This window comes from Odontesthes bonariensis, chromosome 1 (genome assembly GCF_027942865.1).
Source record: "Odontesthes bonariensis isolate fOdoBon6 chromosome 1, fOdoBon6.hap1, whole genome shotgun sequence".
Taxonomy (NCBI): domain Eukaryota; kingdom Metazoa; phylum Chordata; class Actinopteri; order Atheriniformes; family Atherinopsidae; genus Odontesthes; species Odontesthes bonariensis.
The window spans coordinates 46146939-46161177 of NC_134506.1; the positions used below are offsets into that span (position 1 = coordinate 46146939).

At 42.8% G+C, this 14239-nt stretch overlaps 1 protein-coding gene across 1 annotated transcript; it reads left to right on the forward strand.

Moving 5' to 3' along the window:
* The first annotated feature begins 314 nt into the window (after positions 1-314).
* On the forward strand, positions 315-12366 carry LOC142383943 (uncharacterized). The gene is made up of 4 exons (XM_075469815.1): positions 315-568; positions 6159-6512; positions 11495-11578; positions 11708-12366. Exons 1-4 carry the CDS (start codon positions 397-399, stop codon positions 12364-12366), a joined length of 1269 nt encoding a protein of 422 aa, XP_075325930.1. The 5' UTR covers positions 315-396.
* The last annotated feature ends 1873 nt before the right edge of the window (positions 12367-14239 follow it).

The window sequence follows — 14239 nt, forward strand, 5'->3', positions numbered from 1 at the left end:
ATGTGTGTATATGAGTAAGGTCTATGTAAATGTTTAGGCATGTGTGTATATATGTGGTTCCTAAATTAGACAATTTTCCTAATTATATATACATATGTATATCTATATATATATATATATATATATATATATATATATATATATATATATATATATATATATATATATATATATATTTACAAATAATAAATATAGAATTTATTTATATAGAATTAGGAAATTGTCATGTGATCACACTCCTCACCACTTGGTGGCGGTAATGCTTCCTTAAGTTGTTTGCCAACCGCCACAAAAAAAAAAACGAAAGAGAGAGAGAGAGTTTTCTTTGTGTGGGACTCAGCTGCTGGACGGTGTGTTAGCGTGTCTGAGCTGAATATCTGAGTGTGTGCAGCAACAATGTCTTCAGTTCAGCATCTGAGAGAGTTTATCAGCCAGCGACTAACTGCTGCCGCCGAAGAAATATTCTCAGAGTTTGAGAAAACCATCGTCCAGTACGAGGAAGAGATCGACCGTCAGCGCAGACTGCTGGATATCAGCTGGAAACCGCAAATAAACTTCCACAGAGTGGGTAAGTAAGGCTGTGTGGAGGAACAGGGCTGCAGCTCTGAGCTCCGCTCCGGTTCTGTTGGGCTTTAACGGGCCTCATGCTGAATCCGCTGTTTCTGTCAGCCTGAACGGCTTTTACATCCTCCGCTCGAGGCCTGCCATGATAATCACGAGCATTTAAAAAAAAAAAATCAACATTGAGATCGCGATTATTCACAAATTTCATTGAAAAACAAAGTTTTTATTCCACTTCTCTGTACGGATGCAGTCTCCACGCATAACTCGGCTCATTTTACGGACCTCTGGTCCAGCAGAACCAAGCAGCCGGACATCTGACGGTGTGACACATCCAGCTGCCGCTGCATCTTAAAACTCCAGTTTTATCCAGGGGCGATTTTAGGATCTGGTATTTAGGGGGGCCCAGCCCCCAGTGCTCACAGAGGCACATTATTTCTCACTAATTGAGGCGAACTAGTACATTTATAAATTTTGGAGCCGTATTAGTTTTGCTTTGAGTAGTGTTTTCCCCTACAACATTCAATTTTGACCTCTTCATTTCAAAAGACTTGTGGCTCGACAGGGATAACAGAGAGCCTGAGACAAATATTGAAGATAACTCAACATTTCTTTTGGGAGTAAAGAGTTAAAACAAAAACAAATGCTAGAAAACAAATAAAATGGTCACTAAAATAATGCATCCTTGAGGGGAAAAAAAAGTGTTTTTGCATAATACAATATTTTAAAAATGTGCCGAGCTATCTCACGGTGGGGCCTTGGCACCACTAAAAATACCCTAGCCTCGCCCCTGATTAAATCTTTTCAACTTTATTAGATACCAACATATCTACACAGTAGAAACAATTAAATAGGCATTAAAACCTGGCTTAAACCTGTCTAAGATGGATGAAACAATTTATTTACCATCCTCAAAATGGGAGGCAGTTCTATCCTTCAGTTCTAATTCTAACCATAACCACTGGCCACAAATATGTTTGAACACCTTCAGAATGACTCGAAATCCTAATTTGCAGCTCATACAAAACAAAATCCTTCACAGAACACATTATACAGGACAAAGGATGTTCAGGATGGGTCTAACTAGGGCTGCCAACTCCCTGAAAAATAAATAAGGGACACCTCATTAGAAGGGCCGGCCGAATTGAATTAGATGCATATTGTGACATGAACACATGGAAAACAAATTATTATTCAGGAATTCACTTTAATACAAAAAAACAAAATTAACTGAATAAAATAAGTATCTTTCTTAAAGGAGAAGTTCTTTTTTTTTTTTTTTAACCTGGACCTTATTTCTGGCATAAAATCCGTTCATCTACTCACCGATAACAGTTTGGTGAAAGTTGGCGTCCTTCGGAAGATATTTAGGTCACTGGAGATCCGTTTATATCCGTTTATTATCTGTCTTTATTTCACCGATACTTTACGACCAATGAATGAATGAACGTGTACTATTGCACTGTTAGCTCAGAGCTAGATATGTAGAATGGCATTCTATACATATCTATGGGGGTAGGGGGGTCACGGACAGAGGAATACTCAAAAACCCACATTCAGTACTTTACATACTAAAAGACCCTGTGCGATATTTTATTTATTCGATCATCTGTGCAATAATTCACGTCACTACTGTGCAATATCTTTTCTATTTATGGTCAGACTATGTGCATACAATGTGTAATTAACACAAGTGTAGTGCAATATGGGCAATAACTCAACCATAGTGCTATAACTTATTTTATTTAACTCTCTTTACTTTGTATATCTTGTATAGCCTATATTCTTTTTTACACTTTGTTTTAGATTATTCTATATTAATTATATTTTAATTATATATTATATTAATTATTCTATATTATACTGTATTTTACATTTATAGAGATCCTATGTGTGTGTTTGGAGCTACTGGGGACTTGAATTTCCCTGAGGGAGTCATCCCAAGGGATAAATAAAGTTGAGTCATGGGGCAAATAAACGTGAAATATTTACGTTTTTATTTAAAAAAATAAATATGGACTTCGTCTGTAGTGTGATAATTAGCTTACTACTTTGATGTTTATAATAACCTAAACGTTTGAGAATTAAGCAAGTTATGTCTTGAATGTTTCACCATCAACACAATGTTGTCGGCGAGAGAGCTGCCTGTGGTAAGATGGCGGCCATCTGCGGACGTTCGACTCCGTTGACCAGCAACGCGGACGAGACATCTAGCCATTCTATACATATCTATGGGCCCGTTATTCATTTCCATTGGCATGATACTGACTATTTTTAGACTCTCACAGTAATACGGAACAGGTGCTGTTGTTTCTAAATACGGGACGATTCCGTTTTTCAAGGGACGGTTGGCAACCCTAGGTCTAACACACTCAAATATCTGCTCACATTGCACAGATAACAAACCTGATGATTATGCACACGCTTTGTGGTTTTGTGCGCCTGTCCAGAAGTTTTGGCTTGAGGTCTGTGAGGACCTATCAACATGACTTAAGTGTAGTATTCCTGCACACTCCACACTGTGCATACTGGGTGACTTGGACAACATCAACATGGAAATGAACTCAGCACACATGGTCCTCACAGTGCTATGTATCGCAAAGAAAACTATTCTCATGAACTGGAAAGCAGAGAACAATCTGTGTATTAACCAGTTTATAAATGTTCTTTTAGATTATATTAGCATGGAAACAATGTCTGCCTCCTCAAAAGATCAACTGGCTGAATTTCATTCTCTCTGGTCCCCGCTGATTAGCTTTATCACATAGTGGGGGTGGTCGGTTGCTGTCCCGCCGCTCTGGGCGGTTGGTTGTGTGCTGGGGAGGCTGTGTGGCTTCGGGTTTCTGGTGGTCTCTCGGGTGGTGGGGGCCGGGTTGATCTTTGCTGGGGGTGACTGTGTCTGGCCTGGTGGGCAGTTTGGGGGGCTTGTGGTTGGAGCTATCTTGCGGTGTGGGGCGTGGTCGCTTGGGGGGCCATGGGGGGGTGGCTTATGGGTCGGGTGGCCGCCACGCTCTAGGATGGGTTGTAGTGCTGGGCCTGGGCCCTGGTGTCTGAGCGCTGCCTGTGCCTGGGGGGTCTGGGTTGCCCTAGGCACGCCGCGGTGAATGTGGGTTGGTGCGGGTCCTGGTGTCGGGCTGGTTGCTCTGGGATCTCTGATGTGTCTGCAGGTTTTTCTTTGTTCGGGTGTGGTGGTGTGCGGTGGGGTGTGGCGGTGCTTTTCCCCTGTTGGGGGCAGCTTGGGTGGGCCTGGGTGATGGTGGGTCTCAGGCCCAGGTGATGGTGGGTCTCAGGCCCGAGCTGCGGCCGTCTGGGGTGACTGCATGGTTTGTTTGTTTTGTTATTGTCTTTATTTGTAGGGGCTGTCTTGGGTGGGGCGGGTGGGTGCCTTCGGGTTACCAAGTGGCTCCCCGAATACAAATTGGGGGGTGGTAGCACTGAGTGGTATCTGGAGGGCGGGGCTCTTTGGGTATTTAGGCTGCCCGGAGGGCCGCGCTCCCAGTTCCACAAGGTTGCCTGCCCCTCAATTTTAAATGCTCACTATTAGAAAATATCGAAGAGCCAGAAGGGCGAGGGGAGGGGTCTTCCCACACACTTGTTGCCTGGTTGCTGCTTGGGGCGGGAGGGGCTAGGAGGAGTTGTCCTGCTGGTTCGAAGTCTGTGGTAGCTGGGGGGCTGCTGGCCCCCGGATGTGCCCGCTTCGCCACACCCCAGCGGAGTTGGGGGATGGATGCATGTGCTGTGCGAGTGTGTGTTTATTTATTTTTGTATTTTTTATTATTATTAATATTATTGTTATTAATTATATTTTGCAGAGGCCCAAAATTCATAAGACATGTCTGCTGAAGACAATTATGTCATTTTTATCAAGGTCCTGTTTAAAAATACAGCTTTTATGGCATTTTCAAAATGGCCTCGTTAAGTGCTTTTCAATGCATTTGCCCATTGCATTGTGGGTATTTTCAAACTTCCTGTCACTATCAGTTTAAATGAGAAAAGCAGATCAGATTTATAACATTAAGCTGTTATAACAGGGCATCCATCTTGGCTCTGCCCTCATAAGCAGTCTTAGAACAGAGCAGGCTAACAAGGCGTTGCTACGGAGATGGAACCAGCTGCGGCTCGTCTGTGTTAGACAGAGAGCAAACTGACATATGTGCACACACTATGGCTTCTTAAAATTGCACTATAATTTTGACTGCACTCGACTGTCTCGAACAAACGGTCGCTGTTCGAAAAGTAAAAGTTGTATCCGAATAATTCTTGAGCCGTCAGCGCCCCAAGAGACGGCAGAAGCCAGCGGTGTAATTTTCATTCGGCTACTATGTGTGGCTCGTTTTCTATGGCAGTTTTAAAATCATTTTTCACATTGATTTTATGACTTTAGGCCTTTATATTGGAAATGGAGAGGCGACCTCTGTGCGCCGAGGCAATTTGTGATAAATCTGTGTGGCAGAGCTCAATGATTGTGACTTTGTGTGAAAGAGGACAAAAATGCCTACGTTTTAAAGTAAAAATTTTCCAGATCGGGCAGATATTTTGGACATGAGAGACATTTGTTCGAGGATTTGGTGCAGTATCGAAATTGGAGTGAGAAACAGTGGGAGAGACACCATGCCGAGATGTAGTCTTCCTAAAACGTAAACTGCTGCTGTGTCAAAGCTGTATAATGTATCAACAAACCCTTTGGTTCACTTCAAGCCGAGAGTCTCCTGTCACATAAACTTTGAATGAGGTTTGTGTTATGCTTTATGGCTGAGTTATAAGGCCTCTAAAATAGACTAGACTAGTAGCGAGCCGAAATTCATGACGGAAACGGAAGAATAATCTGAGCATGAACCTATGGTTCTGAAGCTGCTGCTACCAGCTGCTGGATCAGGGGTTCACTTAGTTTTTGTCCCATAAATAAAGACACAGTGTGATATGTCACGAGTTTTAACACCTGCTGAGGAGCAGATGATTGTTTTCGCACCTTAGAATTAAAAGATTATGTAAATATCAGCGGTCCCTGCAAACCATCCACACGGTCACGCCTTTTCTCTGTTCTGGCCCCCCGATGGTGGAACGATCTCCCGACTGATGTCAGGACAGCTGAGTCGCTGCCCATCTTTGGCCGCAGGCTAAAAACCATCTCTGCAGGAAACACTACCCAGATCCGCCCTCTGAGGACATCACCTGTTTCCTCCCAGCTCCTTACGCACTTATTTGATTCCTAAATTGTCTTCCCATTTGTCTCGGTACCTAACTTACCGCACTTACTCTAGCACTAGTTATGCTCTTAGCTGTTTGGTTTAGGAAGGAAATGCACTTATGATTAAAAGCGTCTGCAAAATTACCGTAATGTAATGTAAATCTGATGTAACTGAAACAAGCTAACAAACCTACGTTTCTGCTCACCAGCCAGTTGATTGTTGCATCTCTGCTGTTTAGAGTGTTAAAACTTGAGACTTTCTCGTATCTGTGCACCTAAATAATTAGTCTCATTCACATTAAGTTTCACCCTCCTATCTGTGGAACCCTTTTTATTACTTATAACTACAGTCTTTGTTATTTAGTGATGGTGTAAATAACCATTTCCTTGTGACCTTTTGTCTTTCCAGAGCTCCCACGGCATTATCTCTGTGAGGAAGAGATTCCTGTTAACCTTGAGAAGGACTCCAGTCTGGACCAGGAGGAACCAGAACCTCCACAGATTAAAGAGGAACCAGTGGAAGTCTGCACCAGTCATGAGGAACAGCAGGAGACTGATAACCCTACGGTGACCCTAACTTATGAGGAAAGTGACCGTAGTGAAGCAGAACCAACAAATGTCCAGCTCCAAGATCAGAGCCAAGATCAGGAAGGAAGTGGGCGTGAATCAACTGGAAATGCAGAGCTGAGGCCAAAGAAGAGGCGTCACAGTAACGATGGAGACAACTCTTCCATGTCAGAAAGTCACCGTAACACTGCGAAAGGTAAAGCATCTTTAAAACTTTAATAATGAATCAGCAAGACGTTATTCATCACCACAGGGGGTTTTACATGTTACAGCCGCATCACAGAAAACAGACTCAAAACCAGCACCATGTACAGTAATACTTACACACAGATATAATCTGAAGATGGTGTTACACACACAGTCTGTGGGGGAAAGGAAAATGTGAGGCTGAACAAGCTGGGAATGACATTTATAGACAGAACAATCTGTTGATGACACAACCAGCTTACAGGGAATATATGTTGGAAATACAATAGAAAAACACTTTATTCATCCCCCAGTGTGGGAATTCAAATTAGTCAAATAGCTAAAAAAAAAAAAATGGAATATTTACAAGGATTGTATATTAAAACAATAATAATAATAATAATAATAGATAAATAAATTTGAGAAAATGTCAGCAGTCACTGTTAAAAAGCCTTATGGCTGTTGGGACAAAGGACCTCCTGAACCCTGGTCTCCCTGTGATGCCCACGCTAGAGAGTACGGACCAAAGGGTACAATGGTTGACAGTGTCCAACGCAGCCGATAGGTCGAGCAGGATAAGAACCGATGATTTAGCCGTCGCTCAGGCTTCTTTTAAGGCTTCTGTCGCAGCCAACAGAGCCGTTTCAATTCAATTTCAATTCATTTTTATTTATAAAGCGCCAAATACAACAAATGTCATCTCAAGGCACTTAGATATTAAAGTCCAATTCAAGCCAATTGGAATTCAATTAATTGTATTGAAATTGCACTGTAACACCATTCAGAGGATACCTGTTGGAACAGGGAAACACGAGTTAATGACCACAATAATGTCACATATACATAATATCATTTGAGAAATTAAACAGGGGAAAAAGAGAGTAAAGTGAGGAAAGGTGTGACAGATGAGCTTCCCAGCAGTCTAGCCGGATACAAGTCGTTTAGGCCATTGGCGTTTAGGCCGCAGTCGTTTAGGCCGACAGAGGAGTCGTTTAGGCCGACAGAGGAGTCGTTTAGGCCGACAGAGGAGTCGTTTAGGCCCCCCAGGCTATAAGATAAGCATCCGTATTGCCATCAAAAGGGTGACTGATCTGAAACCACCACATTCGCTGGACAGTAGGCCTAATTATTAATAATAATTCGTTATTTAGAAGCCCGTTCTCCTCCCGTTTCAGTCTAAAACCATTGAAAGGGCGTCTTTAAGCAGGTCAATGATTACCTCTCACAACACAACCTCCTTGATCCAAACCAAACTGGGTTTAAAAGTGGACACTCCACTGAAATTATCGTTATCTTTGGACCTGAGCGCTTCAGGGAGAAATTGTCTAGCTATATAGTTACTCTAGATGGTATTTCCTTGGCTTCTAGTTCTACAGTGAGGAACCTTGGAGTTATTTTTGACCAGAATTTATCATTTGACTCGCATATAAAACAGGTTTCTAGGACTGCCTTCTTTCATCTTCGTAATATTGTTAAAATCAGGAACATCTTGTCTCAGAGTGATGCAGAAAAACTAATTCATGCATTTGTTACTTCAAGATTGGACTGCTGTAATTCTTTATTATTGGGCTGTCCCACATATTCTCTGAAAAGCCTCCAGTTGATCCAAAATGCTGCAGCCAGAGTTCTGATGAGAACTAACAGGAGAGATCATATTTCTCCAGTTTTAGCTTCTCTTCATTGGCTCCCTGTTAAATTCAGAATAGAATTTAAGATTCTTCTCCTCACATATAAAGCTCTTAATGACCGAGCTCCATCATATCTTAAAGATCTCATTGTAAGATATTTTCCTAACAGAGCACTTCGTTCCCAAACTGCAGGTTTACTTGAGGTTCCCAGAGTTTCTAAAAGTAGAATGGGAGGCAGAGCCTTCAGTTATCAGGCCCCTCTCTGTGGAACCAGCTGCCAGTTTGGGAGGCAGAGCCTTCAGTTATCAGGCCCCTCTCTGTGGAACCAGCTGCCAGTTTTGGAGGCAGAGCCTTCAGTTATCAGGCCCCTCTCTGTGGAACCAGCTGCCAGTTTGGGAGGCAGAGCCTTCAGTTATCAGGCCCCTCTCTGTGGAACCAGCTGCCAGTTTTGGAGGCAGAGCCTTCAGTTATCAGGCCCCTCTCTGTGGAATAAGCTGCCAGTAAATGTCTGGGAAGCAGACACCCTTTCCACTTTTAAGATTAGGCTTAAAACTTTCCTTTGTGATAAAGCTTATAGTTAGAGCTTAGAGCTTATAGATGAAACATCCCATAGTTAAGCTGCTATAGGCCTAGACTGCTGGGGGAGATCATCACTCACACCTTTCCTCACTTTACTCTCTTTTTCCCCTGTTTAATTTCTCAAATGACATTATGTATATGTGACATTATTGTGGTCATTAACTCGTGTTTCCCTGTTCCAACAGGTATCCTCTGAATGGTGTTACAGTGCAATTTCAATACAATTAATTGAATTCCAATTGGCTTGAATTGGACTTTAATATCTAAGTGCTTTGAGATGACATTTGTTGTATTGGATACAGGTCGTTTAGGCCGCAGTCGTTTAGGCCGACTGGAGTCGTTTAGGCCACAGGGAGCAGTCGATTAGGCCAGGCTACCTGAGCAGCTGAAATCTTTATTATTGTACATTCGTTATTATAAGATATAAGTCAGCTCTACTGGTTTGTCTGGGTAGCCTACATATCTATGGTAAATTATTTAATAACCAACTTTAGTGTGGAAACGTTTTTTTATTTAATAAATGGTGATTTATAAATTCATAAAATTGTGGAAATAATCATCCGCATTGCCACATTCATTGGACAATAATGCTGTAATTATTTAGAAGCCCGTTAGATTGGCGCGGTTTGTGAGAATTAAAATAGTGATTTATAAGATAAGCATGCATTGTCATCGAAAGGGTGACTGATCTGAAACACCACATTCGTTGGACAATAATTATTAATACCTAATAATTTGTTATTCAGAAGCCAGTTTGGTTCGTGGTTTGTGAGAATATTTTTGGAATCCTGATCACATAATTTCCGCAGTAGCTGGGGCGTGTACAATTGCTTCCCTGGTTTATCTATTTTTAGAGAGAGCGCGCGAAAATGTACAGATGGCTGGTTGGCATGTGTGTCATTGATCTGCGCGGATAGTAATCGCTCTGCATACAGAGCTGCAAGTGGCTTTGATGGGTTAACATTCCATACCCTCGCCTCGTTCACAGCTGGCACATTTAAATGGTCTACGCCAGCACTAATCGCCCGGCATACCAACACCTACCTCTAGTCAGGTGAGAGTGGTTTCGATGGCTTGGATGGCTAGACTATATATGAACACGTGTTCACTAAATATTAGTAATGTTTATTTTGCAGTTATTCATAGGATATAAACATTAAAACACACACAAGCGCACGAAAGACGCTTAAGAGAACTGCGAGTTGCTTGGAAATTGGAAGAGGAGATGCAAAACTGCCAACAAACGTGTGAAAATAAACCACGTGCACACATTCGTTGGACAATAATGCTGTAGCCTAATCATTTAGAAGCCCGTTTGGCGGTTTGTGAGAATTAAAATAGTGATTTAGGCTATAAGATAAGCATCCGCATTGCCATCAAAAGGGTGACTGATCTGAAACCACCACATTCGTTGGACAATAGGCCTAATTATTAATAATAATTCGTTATTTAGAAGCCCGTTTGCGAGATGGGACGTGGTTGATACACGTGAACACAAATTCACTAAATATGTGTTTATTTTACAGTTATTCGTAGGCCTATATATTCTGCTTCAATTGTATTTTATTTGAAATATTACTGTCATACAATTATGTTTGGACGAATAGTAAATTGTTGTTTAGGTTGAGTACAGGGCAATTCCCCTAAAGCTGGGCATACACTGTGCATACACTGGCCGAGTTTTGGCTCAATCGTGCGTCTCGCATCGTGTAGTATACACGGGGTAACGACAAACGATTAAGCCCTCCCGACCACCTCCCGATCGATCGGATGAAAATCAAACTTGTTTGAAATCCTGGTCGCCCCTCGTGAGGCTCTCGCACAGTTGAAGCAGTTGCACGAGCCGATTGACCTCATCCTGTCACACTACGCATGCGCGCACATAGGTACAGAAGAGAAAATTGTCAACAGAAGAAGAAGAAGACAACAGAAGCATGGCAGCGACCGAGTCCGACGTGTCGTGTAGTGTGAGCAGCCAGATCGCATCAGACCATCGGGTCGTACAGTGTGAGAACAGGAATCGTGAGCTGCGACGTTTTAACCCTTGCGATTCACTCGTACAGTATGAGCAGCAGCTGAATACCGCGATTGAAAAAATCGCACAGTGTATGCCCAGCTTAAGATGGGACGTGGCCTTTGGTTTTTTTTATGCCCCTACCTGCTCTGCATCCAACAGGCTAATTCGATAAAGTGAATATAAAAGGAATATGAAAGGAAAACAGCACCATATCAATCAAAATCAACACTTTATTTATCCCAAGTAAGGAAAGAAAAGGCACAAAGTGCAGGGAGCCCTAGGCTGTACAGGCACACACACACACGGCTACTCCACCTCTACGTTGCTTTACATTTAGGCCCAACTATAGCCTTGAAAGACGGTCAAGTTTGTATTGCATTTGGTAGGCCTATTGCATGATATATGCCTACACCAAGAAAATAATCCCTACAGTAAGTAGGCCTATTCATTATAGCGATCAGGAGATTCAGTAGGCAACAGCCAACGGTGAAGATACAGTTGCGACGAGAATGTGAGGGGGGAAATGCATTAATGCCATGTCAGATAAGCAACTTATAGCTTAAAAAAATAAAGTCTATTATTTCCTTCATAGCTGCAAAATGTAGGTGAAGGCAATTCCATATTTGTGTCAGGTGTGTTAGGATGCAAATGGTTTCACTCCTTCTAAGCCATCCCCCCACCCTCCGCCCCCGCCCCCACGACAATGGCTTTAAAAGCACCCTTGGTCAAAGAATTACTTCATTCATTCAACAACGGTTTCCTGCATAGTGTGCGACTCTGCAGTAACGAGAAGACAACAGACACTGGTGTGTCACCTGTGCTCTGGGTGGCAACACAGGCTGTGTGATACCGGTAAGTGTTTCATTCTGTTGTTCTGCTGTGGTGGGATCAGGGTTGTAAATTAACATCACATGAAGTGTTGGCTTAAAGTCAAAGCATGTATGCACTGTATTAATTGTTTTTATTTTCTTCACGCTAAAGGTGTATCGCAAGACCTCTACAGACAGATGCAGAGATCAAACGTACAGCGGACCTGCGCCCCGTGCCGTGACACGAACGCCACAGACCGATCCTCTGTCATCGAAGACCAACCCCCCGCATCCATGCCTTCGCCAGTCCCATCCCGGACAGGGAACAACGAGTCCATAGAGGAGTCCCTACAAGAGACGGTTGTGGAAGACACAGTGTTGGACGACCATCCAGTGGCGCCAACTTACGAAGTTGTCGAGTGTGGGACAAAGAGAGGACGTCCGCAGCTGATAGACAACTCCGGCTACCGTTTTGGTGTTCACCATACTAGATCCAGCTCCGTCACCTGGAGATGTACTGCCCGTCCAAACGGCGCAGCATGCAGAGCCAAAGTGTTGCAGCGTGATGGTGTGTTTGAAGCAGGCCAATACCCGCACAACCATGGACCCAATCCCGGCGCTGCCACAGCCGCCAAAGTCGCAGCCCGCGTGAAGGCGGAGGCGACGAGAGACTTGTTCAAGTCGGCAGCGGTCATCGTTCAAGAGGTGTTGCTCGATGAAGTCCAGGAGGGTGTGCATTGTCCTGCACTCTCCAAGCCGCTGAACTTGGCAAGGGCAGCGAATCGCCGTCGGCAGAGGACGAGACCATGTGAACCCAAGGATCTGAACTAAATAAAGTGTTGATTTTGATTGATATGGTGCTGTTTTCCTTTCATATTCCTTTTATATTCACTTTATCGAATTAGCCTGTTGGATGCAGAGCAGGTAGGGGCATAAAAAAAACCAAAGGCCACGTCCCATCTCGTAAACGGGCTTCTAAATAACGAATTATTATTAATAATTAGGCCTATTGTCCAACGAATGTGGTGGTATAAGATCAGTCATCCTTTTGATGGCAATGCGGATGCTTATCTTATAGCCTAAATCACTATTTTAATTCTCACAAACCACCAAACGGGCTTCTAAATGATTAGGCTACAGCATTATTGTCCTATTGGCTGCTCACACTACACGACACGTCTGACTCGGTCGCCGGTCGCTGCCATGCTGTTCTGTTGTCTTCTTCTTCTTCTGTTGACAATTTTCTCTTCTGTACCTATGTTCGCGCATGCGTAGTGTGACAGGATGAGGTCAATCGGCTCGTGCAACTGCTTCAACTGTGCGAGAGCCTCACGAGGGGCGACCAGGATTTCAAACAAGTTTGATTTTCATCCGATCGATCGGGAGGTGGTCGGGACGGCTTAATCGTTTGTCGTTACCCCATGTATACTACACGATTGAGCCAAAACTCGGCCAGTGTATGCACAGTGTATGCCCAGCTTTAGGGCAATTGCCCTTGTACTCAACCTAAACAACAATTTACTATTCGTCCAAACATAATTGTATGACAGTAATATTTCAAATAAAATACAATTGAAGCAGAATATATAGGCCTACGAATAACTGTAAAATAAACACATATTTAGTGAATTTGTGTTCACGTGTATCAACCACGTCCCATCTCGCAAACGGGCTTCTAAATAACGAATTATTATTAATAATTAGGCCTATTGTCCAACGAATGTGGTGTTTCAGATCAGTCACCCTTTTGATGGCAATGCGGATGCTTATCTTATAGCCTAAATCACTATTTTAATTCTCACAAACGGGCTTCTAAATGATTAGGCTACAGCATTATTGTCCAACGAATGTGGTGTTTCAGATTAGTCACCCTTTCGATGACAATGCATGCTTATCTTATAAATCACTATTTTAATTCTCACAAACCGCGCCAATCTAACGGGCTTCTAAATAAGTACAGCATTATTGTCCAATTAATGTGGCAATGCGGATGATTATTTCCACAATTTTATGAATTTATAAATCACCATTTATTAAATAAAAAAACGTTTCCACACTAAAGTTGGTTATTAAATAATTTACCATAGATATGTAGGCTACCCAGACAGACCAGTAGAGCTGACGTATATCTTATAATAACGAATGTACAATAATAAAGATTTCAGCTGCTCAGGTAGCCTGGCCTAATCGACTGCTCCCTGTGGCCTAAACGACTCCTCTGTCGGCCTAAACGACCTGTATCCAATACAACAAATGTCATCTCAAGGCACTTAGGTATTAAAGTCCAATTCAAGCCAATTGGAATTCAATTAATTGTATTGAAATTGCACTGTAACACCATTCAGAGGATACCTGTTGGAACAGGGAAGCACGAGTTAATGACCACAATAATGTCACATATACATAATGTCATTTGAGAAATTAAACGGGGGAAAAAGAGAGTAAAGTGAGGAAAGGTGTGAGTGATGATCTCCCCCAGCAGTCTGGGCCTATAGCAGCTTAACTATGGGATGTTTCATCTATAAGCTCTAAGCCCTAACTATAAGCTTTATCACAAAGGAAAGTTTTAAGCCTAATCTTAAAAGTGGAAAGGGTGTCTGCTTCCCGGACATTTACTGGCAGCTGGTTCCACAGAGAGGGGCCTGATAACTGAAGGCTCTGCCTCCCAAACTGGCAGCTGGTTCCACAGAGAGGGGCCTGATAA

Excerpts from the sequence above, each read along its gene's own strand:
- LOC142383943 (XM_075469815.1), top strand. The coding sequence starts at position 397 with ATGTCTTCAGTTCAGCATCTGAGAGAGTTTATCAGCCAGCGACTAACT. Across the intron at positions 569-6,158 it reads AATAAACTTCCACAGAGTGG|AGCTCCCACGGCATTATCTC; the intron begins GTAAGTAAGGCT and ends TTGTCTTTCCAG. Across the intron at positions 11,579-11,707 it reads ACACAGGCTGTGTGATACCG|GTGTATCGCAAGACCTCTAC; the intron begins GTAAGTGTTTCA and ends TTCACGCTAAAG.